Raw genomic sequence first — 14,795 nt, forward strand, 5'->3', positions numbered from 1 at the left:
TAGAATAAATTATTGTTCCCTAAACCCAATCTATTTGCCATACCTAACAATTTATCTGTTGTTGTATTCCGTCCCAACACCAATGCACGGGAACGGTCCAAACCCTAGATGTTCCCTCTCGGCTCCGGCTGTCTGATTCGCGCCACTGTTTTTCCTCGGCCTCGCCGTGCCGCTCTGTTCATGTTAGTTATACTTTTTGCTCCTCAGTCTGCCATTCTGCCTAGCTGCCTCTGTATCCTGCAAGACCAACTATTCTGGACAATGGCAGATGTAAAGACAGCGATAAGTTAAATGGAATTGAATAGGCAAGCTCCAGTTGAATAAAAGTGCAGCTGACATGTGTGAAAAAGTATGTTTTCATCCCATTTGAGAAAACTATGTATACCAGTGATCCGGAGGCTAACAACATGAAGTATGTTGGAATGACAAATTGCAATCCTAATCTTACAAAAAGATTTATTCTAACATTCGAATGCGTCATTTATAATCTACGGTAATATCAAAACAAATGAGCAAATGATTAGAGGTATGTCATTTATACGCTATGGTAATATCATTGACTTAGTTATATACCATAATGCTTATGGTATATAGTCAATGGTAATATCAAAATGAATAAGCAATGATTAGAGGCTTTAGTTGGCAATATAAGAAATGTAGGAAATACAACAGGTTCGCTAAAGCCCTACTTTAATTTTTTTTTATCCTTTTCCTGTTTTCTCAGTCCTGTTTTCTGGCTACATCGGTTTAGTCGCCAAACAATCACACCAGTCAGTAATCCTCGTCAGATAGCATTACCATATAAACACGCGGATCTGTAGGCTGTTCCTTCATCCCGAGGTTTTGCTGGCTCCACGTTCGCTGCATTATTTATTTCAGCCCGCGGAAGTTGCTGGATAAAACAACAATGTAAGCTTGTTACCTACACACGGGCTTTCGCGTAATTGGGGAAAAGCATCTGGATGATTATTGTGAGAACAAATCTTCCAACGATAAAAACTTCGATTGCCAGATTATAGTTTGACCGAGTAACAAAAAAACCGTGGTTCACTTGTAAATACATTATCTAATATTTTTAGATTTATTGTCTTGATGGATTAGACAAAGGTAATCTAAATATTTCTCCTGTTTATTATCATTATATAAATTTACTTTTGGATATTGAAATACACATCCATCTATATAATACAGTATAGACATACTATGAACCAGCGCTGTAGTCTGCGCTTTATGTATAGAACTCAATTAATTCTATTTTCACTCTTAGTTTTCCATCTAAACATATGATATATGATATAGTTTATTGTTAGATGGCCTTTAGTTTCAATTTGGTCAACACTTTAGTATATACAACAGAAATCTTTAATTGGCATCCCACCCTTGTGGCTGTTTTCAACTACATCCTACTCGTTTCAAAACTGACTGTACTCTTATGTAGCAAAGAATATTAGAAGAATTTAATTTTTACGGACCGGCTTACATATATATATACATTTCAAAACGTCGACTTAAAATCTCTCAATTTGCAGAATGCTACGGCGATATCTTAAAATCAATCACTATGATTAATTATCGATTGCCATGCGAATATGTTTACGATTGTTCAACGACAATTACAACCTCTTTACAAAAGGCAATATTCAAAGGGATGAAAAGTGTATTGTTGGAACAAGCAAAAACTGTTCATCGATTTAAGATCTAATTTAGCGGAATTAGTTTTGTTTTGATGGATTGTAACAACTAATTACCTATAAACACTGCTGCAATTTTCCAATCGCAAATCATTTATAATTGCCGATATTTTTAATCATCCTAATTGATGAATTAGCAAACAATTATTCTTCGTCAATGTCTAATGATTATTAACATTGCTCGTTTGCTTACTAGCCTTTTGTTATCTTGAAGCTTTACCTTATAGTTGTAGCAATTAAATTACGTAGTTTTTTTTACTATTAACACTATATACTTTCCTCAATCGGACATATTATATGGCATTGTAATATGTTTACATTTTACAAGGCTAATTTTGAGTATTTTCCCTCTAACACGCAAAATAGGTTAATATAAATTTTCAGAAATTGCCAATATGAATGAATTTCAATTACGCTCGTAAATTTGCTTTTGAGACTATCATATCCATTAACTGTGTACATTAATTAAATTGCTACATTGTGTGTCGTCTGTAATAAAACCCACCTGGTAAACGTAGTTATAGTAGCCTGTTAATAGTAAGTACAATGTAACATTAGGGTTTCATTGCCTAGCACATATTGGAACATTTTCTATATTAGAATATAGTAGCTAACAGTTTGACAAAATCGCATTTATTATTTAAAATACATTGCAGTTTATGAACATCCTTCTATTAAAGTCCATATAAACACAATTATTATAGGCTATATGAAACCATGTTTATACTTAAGTATATAAATTCGGTACTCAAATAGGACAAATGGATAATTATATTTAATTGTGTAAGAATAAATTACTCGTTTTTACAATTTATAAAAATATCCACAAATAATACGGTATGGTATGTACAAAATAACTAAAGTACTTTAATAGCATTATTCAAGCCTCCTTTTTAACTAATACTCGTTCTGATTGTTAGTTTGTAAAGATGCACCTCTTTACTCTCGTCAGTCTTCACTTGAATGATAACCTCAGTCGCTTACTAGGATGTAAGGCTTCAATGCAAGTTTTATGAAAGTACTTACAGCTTTGCAAGTAGTACAGCAGTGCAGGTCGCATAATAACTTTTACCTACGACCGTTTTTTAAAGTAGCCGTTTTATTTCAGCTCTTAGAATTGAAAATAACATAACAGCATTGTTTACTTTAATAACAACATAGTTACTAATAACAACACGGGTAACGGGCCAATGAGGTTCAAGCATTGAGAGAGAAGAAGTAAAATTCTAATGATTCGAACTTCAACTAATCAGCTGTTCAGGCCAATTTAATTGTTGAGTGGTGATATGAGTGTTTGGTACAATGTTTTGTTATCACCGTCAGTGGCAATGAGAGGTTATAAACGAAAACATCTTCTAGAATTTATGAGTAGTGATTTTTTGTAATAAAAAGAGTGTCGTAGGTTAAGTAGTGTACGCAACTTGCGTAAATAGTGCTATCGACAAGAGTAGAAAATTCAAGGTACGAGCCTTATCGTTTCGTAAACTACTATAACAATATTGTGTAGCGTCGAATGGTAAAATGTGTTTCTGCGTTCATTTCAAATACTTCATTTTAACTCTCTAGTCAATGAAATTTTAATACATTGTATTCTGTCAAGATCTTTTATAAAATTGGGAAAAAACCTCCAAAATCAGTAAACCCTGGGCTGATGGTATAAAAATAAGCAATAATGGTAATAAATTACTCATTCAATCTGTGATAACCAATTGATTTGATGTTTTTTTAATTGAAAATAATTCGGAGTTTTACAATGCGATTTTATAATAAAGTTGCTCTGAGGACGACATATCATGAACATCATTCTTTGTTAAATTTATTTGTTGTTATACTTGTTCTTTGTTATATTTATATTATTTGTTAACTTTATTCATTGTTATATTAATTTTTGTATTCTATTAAGTATTAAATTTATTGCTGAGTGTTTTATCTATGTATTGACAAAGCCGTTAGCATGTATAAATAAATAAATAAATAACATAACAATTAATTAACAATTTTAACATTAAGTAAAATAAAGCATGTATGCTAACTCAGAAAAAATAGGATATTGATGTGGACAGATGCTTTTACAGTATATTACTGTAATTCAGAAAAAACAATCATATTACAAATCACGAAATTTTAATGTGCAATCACACCCAGCACAAAGAAACGCCCCGGTATAGGAGCGTCTACACCGGAGTTAATAACATAACGTTAATTAACTTTTGTTATTATCCGGCAGTCATTAACAAAAGTTAATAACAGAAAGTTATTGACAAATTATTTTGTACTTCAGTTTTTGTTATAAACATTTATGTTAAAAACATTACACTCCACTATCTTGAATCATCGCTCATGCACACAGACAGCAACGGTGTGTTCAACAATGCCAATGTTACGAAGTCTGCGGTCGGCAGCGAGCCGTACCTCACGCGCCTCCTCGTGAGATAATCCAGTGGCGCCCCTAGCGGCCGAACGCGGCGAGAACTGTCTGTCGCCGCCGTCCGCCGTCGTCGTCTAGAGCCTCGACCAGTTGGAAAATGGTGCGCGCTAAAATACGCACCAGTTGACGATATATGCGCGATGGATACTGGCGACCCGCGAACAAGTGAACACCGCAAGTGAAGTGAAGTGACGACGATGACGTTGTCTGCGCGAGTGTGAACGAACGGAATATTTTGTTTATGTCACATGTCGCGGAATGTTTGACGCTGGCTACCGTCGACGCGATATCGAATAGTTTCCGATCTGATATGCGATAAGACTTCGATAGTTTAGTAACACATTTACTTAACTCCGTACTTAAATAATCTCTGTTCTGTGTGATATTCGTAACTAAGTGATCAGTGGGCTGTGATTAGTCAGTTGAATTGTGTGGTGCAGTGAAGTTGTGAGTGTTGTGGTTTGCCAGGCTGCTTGGATTTCCCGCAACATTGGATCCAGAGGAGGATATCTTCGATGAGGGAACTCACATGTCCTCAGCGGTCGCTGAAAATGCAGGGTGAGTCGAAACATTGTTATCTTTACACTTCAAAAGACACATTCATCTCAAAATGCATTACAAACAGGTCACAATGGAATATCAATTATGCTGCCAGTAATAAAGTAATAGTATTGTAATAGTCTTTTGCAAGTTTATCGAGGAGTTTTATTGTATAGTATATTCTTACTAGCCTAATTATTAAAATACCATGACGACCAAGGCGCACTGGCATCGAGATCCTTATCAATTAAAACTTAAGAACCCTTAAAATAAAACATTTTGAATTGATGTATCTAACTTAAGAATCTATTAAAATACGTAGTTAACTAAAATGAATCTACTGTAGATTGTTTTAAAGAAATTAAGTGTTTATTGTGCCGACATTTCACTTGAAAACTTGATAAACATAGAAGACGATTTGAAAAAGTTTGAAATTGGCTTACAGTACTGTATTTTGAATCTTCCATAAAATGGGTGTTATGACTTTTATTTGTGCAGTTGTGTACGTTGCTCATTTTAGTATAGATACGTAAGTTATTGCATGTTTTCTCAGCCAAAAGTAGGTAGGTGTACGTATTTTGCAGGATATGCTGAAAACTTGAATTTGATTCTATCTTCTTTCCGCTATACCCATTGGTCCCCCATCTAGTAAATAATGAGGCACTGGGAGTAGTTTTCTTACACAGTTACTTAGTTATCATCGATAAATAATAAACAGTCTCTTACATTATTAAATTGTATGCACTTGTTCGTCAATTTACTTTGAATAACATAATATAAGAAAACGAGTCAAGTCGGTGCTACAATAAAGCAGACATTGGATAGGTGTCCATGAAAAAACAAGATAAGAGATGGTTGTTGTTATTGAAGCTGCTAAACAAACTAATTGGGTTGTCATCGATCTTTATGGTGTTTGTAAAATTTCTCGATTCGTAGTAGGCGCTTAACTAGGTAACACCAGGATTTATAAGTGAACAAATTTAGGTTTGTTACCTCTTTGGTTCCAAGTGGCAAATCGTCCCGTTTACCGGCAAATGGTTACCGGTACAGTGGTTGTTACCGATGTATTTTTGGTAATGCATTTTTTTTTAAATTGTGTGGGATTTTATCAGCAGAAGCTTCATTATTTCTAAAAAATATTTTGAAAATATTGGATTTTTCCCCAAGCAATGTAACTGTACGCTTTACAATTTTAGAGTCTAGGAACTTGGGTATACGGTATGTTTAAGCCAGAGAGCACAGAATGTTTAAGCATAGGTTAAAGGAGTGCTACTGTACTGCTACCCTCCTCCTGTCTACTCCTTTCATCTATAGTTTAAGGAAGAATGTTAATTGTTAACAGTGTCCGAAGCGCTGCTATTGCCGGATTTGCTCCGCGAACTCTAGAGGCTAGGGCTAGACTCAGTACTCACACTCTGTCCCTCTCAACTCATGGCATTCCTCTCCCCTCACCACCTGTCCCTCCCCCCCTTCATCCTTGTCGTCAGACGTCGCCCTGGGGCACAATAACGTAAATACAGCTGCAGGAAGGGCCCCAGCGACATGGATAGTGCAATCTACTGCACCTGTGGACCTTGCCTAGCCCACCTTTGTGGGTATAACCTAGGGCCTAGACTAAACATGCGACATACTCCCTTAGTATAGTAATATACCTAGTTCTTACTATGTTTATCTCCGATTAGGTTAGTTCTGCCCGGTTTGTTGTAGAGGGCGTTTCGCTGTTACGATAGGCTATGTTATTGCTATTTAACCGGCTATTTTCGCCAAAACATTCTGTCTAATCTTTATTCTGTGGGTTCAGTTCCTAACGATTGCTTGTCAGTTGGTACTAGGCTTAGTGCATAATCAAAGATCGCAAGGATTTTAAATTTACATTTAAACAAGAGAAACTGACATTTAACTGACATTTGGTCAACTTCAGCGCCCTCAAACGCCACCAAAATAAAGTCAATGTCCGTACCTACGTGAGCCAAAACCGAAACAGGTTTTGGAAATTACAATCGGATGATTAGGCCTACCGTAGTCTTCTTGTACTATTCAGAGAGTTTGGCGGATGGTCACTGCAACATGTATAGAGTACAAGTCCGGAAGAATAAACAGTAATTTTTTTCTATGAGTTTTGTTGTTAAACTTCCAACAACATCACCACCTTTCGTTATTGGGTTTTCCTTGAAATGATACATGAAACAATATAAATTTCCACAGACAACTACAAGCAAATTCAATGATTGGTAAATCAATACACAGTAATTACGTTCAATATGTTAATGGACCTGAAACAAGACTAAATTTAAATCGTAAATTTATTTTATTTGACTCAAAACTTATCATTGTGCTTACAAGTGATAGAATACGTTCTAACAACGCAAGAAGAAATTAATCTAGATCTTTCCCAGCGTATTTTCCAATCATTTTCTCCTCTTAAACAAATTTTGACATTTCGACGATGGTTAGGTTACATAGGCCTACTTTTAATCCTATTTAGCTAGGCCTATTGTGTACAGAAAAATATTTTGCAATAGCCTACTCAAACAACTTTTTTCTTTGTATGGATTCGACAAAAAATTTACTCCCAAAACTAGTTGAAGAGTCCTACCACAGCTCTACGTACTTAAGCTTACAATTTTACTAGGCTTAAATAAATAAGATGTATCGCGCAATTTTAGACTGATTAAAATTATCGTGATTCGATTAAGTTACCAGTCAAGTTATTAATTAATGAAGTTGTTGTCAAGCAGTTCTAGTCGCATGCAGCCTCTGCCTTCCACACCATCGCTGTCCGCGGTCGCTTTATCACAATCCATTATCTTCTCGAGTGGACGGCCGTCCATTTAGTCGCCTGACTAGTCCTAAATGTCGTTTCGTCAGATAACTAAACTTTAATAGGAAATCTCAACAAAGTTATGGGGCCAACAAAGTCATGATCGGACTATGGGAACGGGGGTTTATGGGGGGTTTTATGGGGTAAAAATAGGGTTTTCCCATTTTTGACCCTAAAAACACAAAATTTCACAATTTCTTTTTAAACCATTTTGTAGAGCTTAAAAAAACAAATAATTTAGTATATTTAAGCGTTATTATGCGCCTAATTGTTACGGAGAAAATTCAAAAAAAATTTAATTTTAAAATTCCCATGTTATTCTTATGAAGAATAAGTCAACTGTTGTTGTTTGCTTGTTTATGAACATATTTTGATCAAATTTGGAAAATACATTAATTTCTTACTAAACCATAGTACCTTTTAATATTTTACATTAAAAAAACTTTTTGGAGACAATTTAGTTTAAATCTAATCAGGCAGATGGAAATTCGCTAAGTCTGCAGGTTTGCTGCGGCGGGGGTATTTATTCCATGGTTGTAGCCATTAACCACAGCTGTTTCGTGCTGTAGGAAAATGGCCACTTCATCATATTAGAATGTCTTAAAGTAATAAATCTCTCATGGTGGGGTTCGTCAGAAGATTTAAATTATACACGAAAAACACTTTGAACAAAACACGGAAGAGATGAAACTACAAATTTAAAATATTTTATTGAAGGTGGTGAATAATAATTTGGGGACGCGGAATACTATCTTCCGGAAAACTACCCCCCCAGGTGAAACGTGACGTCACAAAATCTGCTAACTAACCAATATGGAAGCCGTGTCCGCGACTGGAATACTACCCCCCCCCCCCCCTTAGACAAATCACGCTATGTAATTTTAATTTTAATTCGAGTAATTCCGTTGGATAATAGAAAAGGCATGTGTTGAATATAAAACAGATTTTCGAAATGTTACAGCAAGTTTGGTTGGTTAGGTTAGACTAGAACTGATTGACAACTAAATTTGAGTGTCCGTGCCTGGAAAACTGCCCCCCCGGTCTCTGACGTCAATGTGACATAGGAACCTGCTTTGGGGGGGGGGGGTAGTTTTCCGGAGGGCAGTCTTCCGGCGACCCAATAATTTCATACACTATTGCCTACTCAGTTGGTTTTTACATAAAGTAAACTTTGAGAATTTATTTTTCAGTTAAGACACTGGAACGAACGGACTTTTTCTCATCAGTTTGCTTTTTAGTTAGTCTGCGTTAGGCTAACACAATTTAAAATGTCGTACAACTGTGTTGCGTTACTCGGAAAGGGAATATTAATAAGAGGATAGGAGTCTGTCACAAAGAGATTTATATGGTACTGTAGGCCTATTATTTATTTAGGGGAGATTTCTATGGAGGAGGGGGTGTTTGGGGACTCGATGTTTAGCGAAGTGATATCAGAAAATAATATATAATTTGATTGCATACAAATGTATAAAGAACTTCATTTTTTTAATTTTTTGTTGAGGGGCTATTGTTATTGTTAATATCCTATGCAATAAGTCATATGTCTAGAACAGGTGGCATGGCGTGTGCAGTAGCGGCTGACGGCGGTTTGGCGGAATAGGGCCAAGGTTCTACGTGAAAGTTTCGATAGGCAGCGCTGCCAAGGTTGCGATAGTATCGCGACGTGTCGTCACTGCTATACAACACTGTATACAATATACACAGGCCAGGTAGTTAACACGACACGTTATACACAGCAATCTAGCTAGAGCCAGTATCGCGACGTGTCGTCACAGCTATAACGCTGTATACAATATACACAGGCCAGGTGGTAAACACGACACGTTATACACAGCAATCTAGCTAGAGCCAGTATCGCGACGTGTCGTCACAGCTATAACGCTGTATACAATATACACAGGCCAGGTGGTAAACACGACACGTTATACACAGCAATCTAGCTAGAGCCAGTATCGCGACGTGTCGTCACAGCTATAACGCTGTATACAATATACACAGGCCAGGTGGTAAACACGACACGTTATACACAGCAATCTAGCTAGAGCCAGTATCGCGATGTTCATAAGCATGGTGGAAGTAAGTTCATAGCACGATACAAAAGCAAGGTGGAGGAGGCGCACACTCTCCCGTAGCCACACAACTCTGTATACAATATACACAGCAGAGATGGCGGTGCTGCCAATCTTGTATAGTATCGTGACGTCCGCGTCCCATCGGACATGTATACTTTGGGTCGACTGCATCACGTTTCTGCTAATTTTGTTGTGTCCATCACATGAGAGTGAATCCACCGAACCGTGGACAGTAGTATTATTCAACTGAGCCTGCAAGTCTCGTGTCTCACCTCCCAGCTGCAGTCTAACTAGCAGAGGTGTTCAGTCTCTACTTGGTTGCAATGCTGGTCTACCACTCCACATTACACCCATCAGATACGTAGGTCTCGTGACCTTGGTCGGGTCCAAGTTGCCCTAGGACTTGGCCCATTGTCTCTCGCCTCTCAGCTGTTTCTGTGTTGGCGTTTTGTACAAAACATAAGATAATTGGGTCTTGATGCCCACCACACGCCACTTCCTAACCTGCTTCCTACGACTTGTTTTCGTTTTGCCTTCCACTTCCAGTCCCACAGGTCGGTGTAGTGATTGCCACACGTCAATTTCAGGAATCTTGTAAACGGTAACTTGTAATATCCATCCGTTCCCGAGTTGAACTGTTGGTAGTTTTGTTTTAGAAATATGATTTTGTTTTTGGAGAATTGTCTTTAAAATTGGTTTAGTGTCGTGTTCAAGCGCGAAACGTTGGCCCTGAAGACATGTGTATTTAATTATCAAATGGTAACCAATTTGTAATATTATCTTCACCCTGTGATTTGAAGCCCACCTTACTTGGCTGCTAACTCGTTTTAGGTAATATTGTTTTTGTCCCCTCTTCCGTAATTTTTTAAGTTTAATTTTAATGTTGACCCTTGTAAACCACACCAGTTTAACTCTTAGCGTATAACGTGTACAATCCTTTTCCTCAATAATGCTAATGCAGGTAGTAAAAAAATTAGGGTCTTGTTTGTATTTTGTATCCAGTCGACGTAGTAGAATGCAGGCAATCCATCGTTATTCGTATGTTTTGGTCGACGAGTCGGTGACTATTTCTGCACAGAGAGTAATGAACTGGCTATCGGTCAATGCTTGTGAAGCATATTCCACAGTCTGCAGTAGTTGTCCACATTGTTGACGATATTCTTGCATAAACTCCGCTTTGTTTGAACTCCAGTTGCAAGGGTCGTTGCTTTTACGCACATTGCTCATCTCCTTGCTTAATAAACCCTCTCAAAGGGTGTGCTATTGCTTAATACAACGATAGTTGTTGGAATTGTAAAATATGCTAGCATTTACAATAAATTGCCTTAAGTTTGGTACAGTTATAAATTAGGTGTGTAGGAAATCGATCACTTCTAGGCTACATTAGGACACCATCCTTGACTTCATTTAACCGTGTTCATTTTTTATTTAGAACTGGCCACTACATCAGGATCTTTACATCTCTGTAGTGTATCCATAGACACAGGTAATAGTTAATGCCTGTCTCGTATTTTAGCGAATTTCGCCGGCGGAACCGGTCGCCGGTATGTCTGATGTCGCAAGCGCCCCGCGGCCCGGGCGCGTCCGGGGGCCCGTTTTTGGGGGCAACGTTGCCCCCTCCAGTCACTACCCCCTCCAAAAATGGAGCGTTACGCGGTTATTATAACATCTATTAATTAATTTGAGAGCTTTCTTAGCTCGTTATAACGTAACACCGTATTGAGCCCAGATTACAATCGACCGTAGTATTTTCTTGCCTAACTCTTTTCTACTTTTTAATTTGTTGTGACTTGTTCAAGTTCATGAATGAGTGTTTTTGTATTATTCTGTTTTTTGTGGGCTTAGATGAGGTACGTTGGTTCTGGCTCTACTATGTATTTTTCCTTTATTGCAAAAAAGGACATTTTTCTACTTCTATAACCAGGTTTTGAGTTTATATTTAACCACTTTTATTTGTTACACTTTTTGCTTACTTACTAAATCCCAACAGAAAACAATTAACTTTGTTTCGTAAAATTAATAACTGGAATAGAATTACTAATGGACTGTGAAAGCTGATTAGACGAATATCTGATGGCAAATTGTGCTGTAACTCACAAATTCACATCAAGTATGTAAAGGTAAGGATGTAAGGGATGTAAGGCTTTGGTCCTTATTTATTGTACGTTTATTAAACTTGCTAGACACTTTTTCAACTATTTTCATCGTTTAGACATTTAACAAATTGTAGGTCTATGTTACAAACCTAATTAACTAAAACGCTCTCGAAGTCCTATCGTCGCCTAAGCCTTAAATTCAGCCCGAACTTCCCAACCTTCATTGAATTAAACCGGTCAGGATCTTAACAGCTTCTTTGTGCAAATTTCATTATAGGCCTTACTTAAGCGAAAGAGACTTGTATGTAAAGAGCGATCTAGAGCACGTTATCTGAGATCCCGGAGCTTTGTAAGTTGGTTAATTAAGTTGAGGCTCTTTGTATTAGACTTTCGTACCTTACGTCTTTGCGAGATTGTTATTACTTTCATGACTATCTTTGACTGGTGTGCTAGAGCTAGATTGTAATTCTCTGTGTATTTGTTTGTTGTGTAACTATGATTAGAAATAGTAATACTGATTTAGTCGATAGCCTACTTTATACTTTCTATCTATTTGTTCTCCATTCTGTGAATCGTCTAAATTCCAAGCATTGGACTTAATTTCGTATAGGCCTAAAAGTAATTTTAATATTTTTGGTTCCCATAAAAAACTGTTTTTAAATAGGCCTACCATTCCAATGCAGACTACGTTATTTAAATAAGAGGTTATCGTATCCTAAAATGTTTATTTTTAATTATTTTGTTTTAATATGCACAGTACTGTGCACATTCACTATGGGGCTTAACGCTCATCTGTACGAGCAGTTTCCTGACACCTGGTAGTGAACTTGTAACATGTTGTTTTTTTCTTTTACGGGTTTAATATGACAGTAGAGAAATATTAATGTTTCATAACATAGTAACCAACCTAAATATTTCTAGAGAATATAGGCCTGGTTAAGAATTGTTTCAATTCTCAAACACAACCGTGGCTGTGGCGGCAATTGTTTTCAAATGTATTTTTTTTACTCTTCGATCAGAGTCACATAGTTGGCATGTAGAGTGAGACATACTGTGCTGTCAATGGAGACTGTTACATTCCACTGGCAATGCCGCTGACAAACTCATTTGGTCCTGCAACTATTGCAGCGCACCTCCAACATACAAGCTTGCTTAGTGTTTAGCAGAATAATTCCACTTTCAACGCTTGTTATTCAATCCTCGATTACCTCAATGCAGTATACAGTGTACAAGTATAATTTACAGTGTTCACTTCAGGCCGTTATCATGCTTTGCCACGAAGACAATAAGGGTCCAACGAGTATGTTGCGAGAACCGTTTATTAACCAGTTTCAATTGCAACAGTCCCAAATTGGTTTTAGGTACTATTGCAAATACAACTTTATAGTTGCTACTGTTGATAATTTTTTTTTAAATATTGATAAAAATGAGGTTGAGGATGTAGGAAGATAACTCTCACTTCTATGAGATGAGATAAAGATGAGCTATATAATTTTGAGTCTACCATGTTTACTATTATTCGCGCATTTGGCTTTACTACAAGAATGCATAAATATGTAAACTAAACGCCGAAAATGAAACATTTCCTAAAATTAAAATTTGAAAACTTATACTTTCTAAAACTGTACACCACACGTGCATCGTTGCAGTGTTGGTGTTGGTGATATCTGCGTCGTTAGTGTCGTTAATTGGCAGTTAATGTTGTGTTGAGGGGTCAACGACCTCCGTGTCACACCGGTTTGTGGCGAGGGGCGCGTGGAGTGCTGGAGTGGCTGGGGTAGAGTTGTGGAGTACGGAGGACCATTGTGGTGTGAGGTCTGTGGTCTACGACTGTATATATGCGAGAGTATACAGAAATGTTAAGTGTGTTAAATGGGCTCTACCTGACAATGGCGAGGCTCTGGAGTTGTTGTACGTTCAGCTGAGTTGTAACCGGTATTGCAGAATAGTTGCATAGTGCTATAGATAAAACATACTCCATTCGTTGGTTAGTATATGATGGTACTCAGTTTTCTAATGTACAAGTATTTTGACTCGATCGTTGCGCTAAATTTAGCATATCTGAAGCTAATAATTATTATGTACCTTTTACCTTTCAAGGTAACTTACGTAGGAAGTAGTTGTTTTATGCTTACGTCCTGCTACCATTTGCAGCTGAGGTGGATCTGAAATAAATAAATTACCTAAGTGTATTGTGACCGTAGACTAATGAGTTTAAACTTAAAGAGTCACTGCTTACCAAGATTAACAACTAAAACTCAATCCAAGACAATACTTTTTTACAAATCACCAGTTAAGATTTGGACAGGTAGGTCTGTATTCTTCGGTTGAATAAGCTAATAAATACGTAATCTCTCATTCCTCAGTAAATAACGAATGTGTCATTCATTGTGTTTCTATCGTTTAATCCATGCAAATGAATTTATTCATACTACAAATTATTAAGACTAGGGAGATACGATTATTTAATTTTGTTGGACGTCATTGTGGATAGAAAAACTGATAAGTAACATACTCTCATTACATAATGTCTAGAGTCTTAAGAATATTATCTTTGACTATTAATACAGCTTCAGTATCTAATAGTCAATGATATGACCAAAATAAAAGTACTGAAAGTAGGAGCTTGAACTTCAATGCCGTTTTAACCGTCATCCATATAAAACTTAATAAGAACTGCAATTTTATGAATTCTTTAACATTTTCAGCCCTTTGGTCTATATAGTATGGTCGGCTCCAGCACAGTGTTGGGATACAGCTGTGTTATGAACAGCCTTGGGTTTGAGGCCTCAATTATCCTGCGGATGTCGGCCTGCAAACCTGTTCTTGAGGCTTCTACTAGAGAATCTACAACACTACAGAGGCTGGCGTAGTTGTAGGGATGTGCGAGTTACGGTCACGCCGATATGGGGTAGTTTTGAGATACCCCTGTCCTGGAGAGCAACAGTTACACGTCTGAGTTCTAACAGTGTCGTTTATTTAACACAATACTCTGCCGAATTTAACGTTTTTATGCGTTTTAATTGTTGTCATCAATGGTTGTTGGCTTAGGACCTCCAGCTTAGGAAGCTGTAAGCTAACGCAAGGCTAACGTTCCACCAGGGGAAAATCTGCCTCTCTCACTGGGAGGAACGTTTCTGTAATTAG

The 14,795-nt window shown here is 37.1% G+C and overlaps 1 protein-coding gene across 2 annotated transcripts in view; it reads left to right on the forward strand.

Moving 5' to 3' along the window:
- LOC129001206 (nuclear receptor coactivator 2) overlaps positions 1 to 14,795 on the forward strand; it is a 277,483-nt gene that overhangs the window by 110,120 nt on the left and 152,568 nt on the right. Inside the window, exon 1 of one of the 2 annotated variants that reach the window (XM_054428422.1) lies at positions 4,206 to 4,677. The exons of the other annotated variant lie outside the window; for it this stretch is intronic. Within the exon in view, the coding sequence (XP_054284397.1) occupies positions 4,649 to 4,677 (29 nt within the window). The 5' untranslated portion in view covers positions 4,206 to 4,648. Of the gene's footprint in view, positions 1 to 4,205; positions 4,678 to 14,795 lie in introns of those variants that run through there. 2 annotated transcript variants of the gene reach the window in all.

This window comes from Macrosteles quadrilineatus, unplaced genomic scaffold (genome assembly GCF_028750875.1).
Source record: "Macrosteles quadrilineatus isolate MER2022 unplaced genomic scaffold, UCM_ALF_1.0 Scaffold_8__2_contigs__length_117827958, whole genome shotgun sequence".
Classification (NCBI taxonomy): Eukaryota; Metazoa; Arthropoda; class Insecta; order Hemiptera; family Cicadellidae; genus Macrosteles; species Macrosteles quadrilineatus.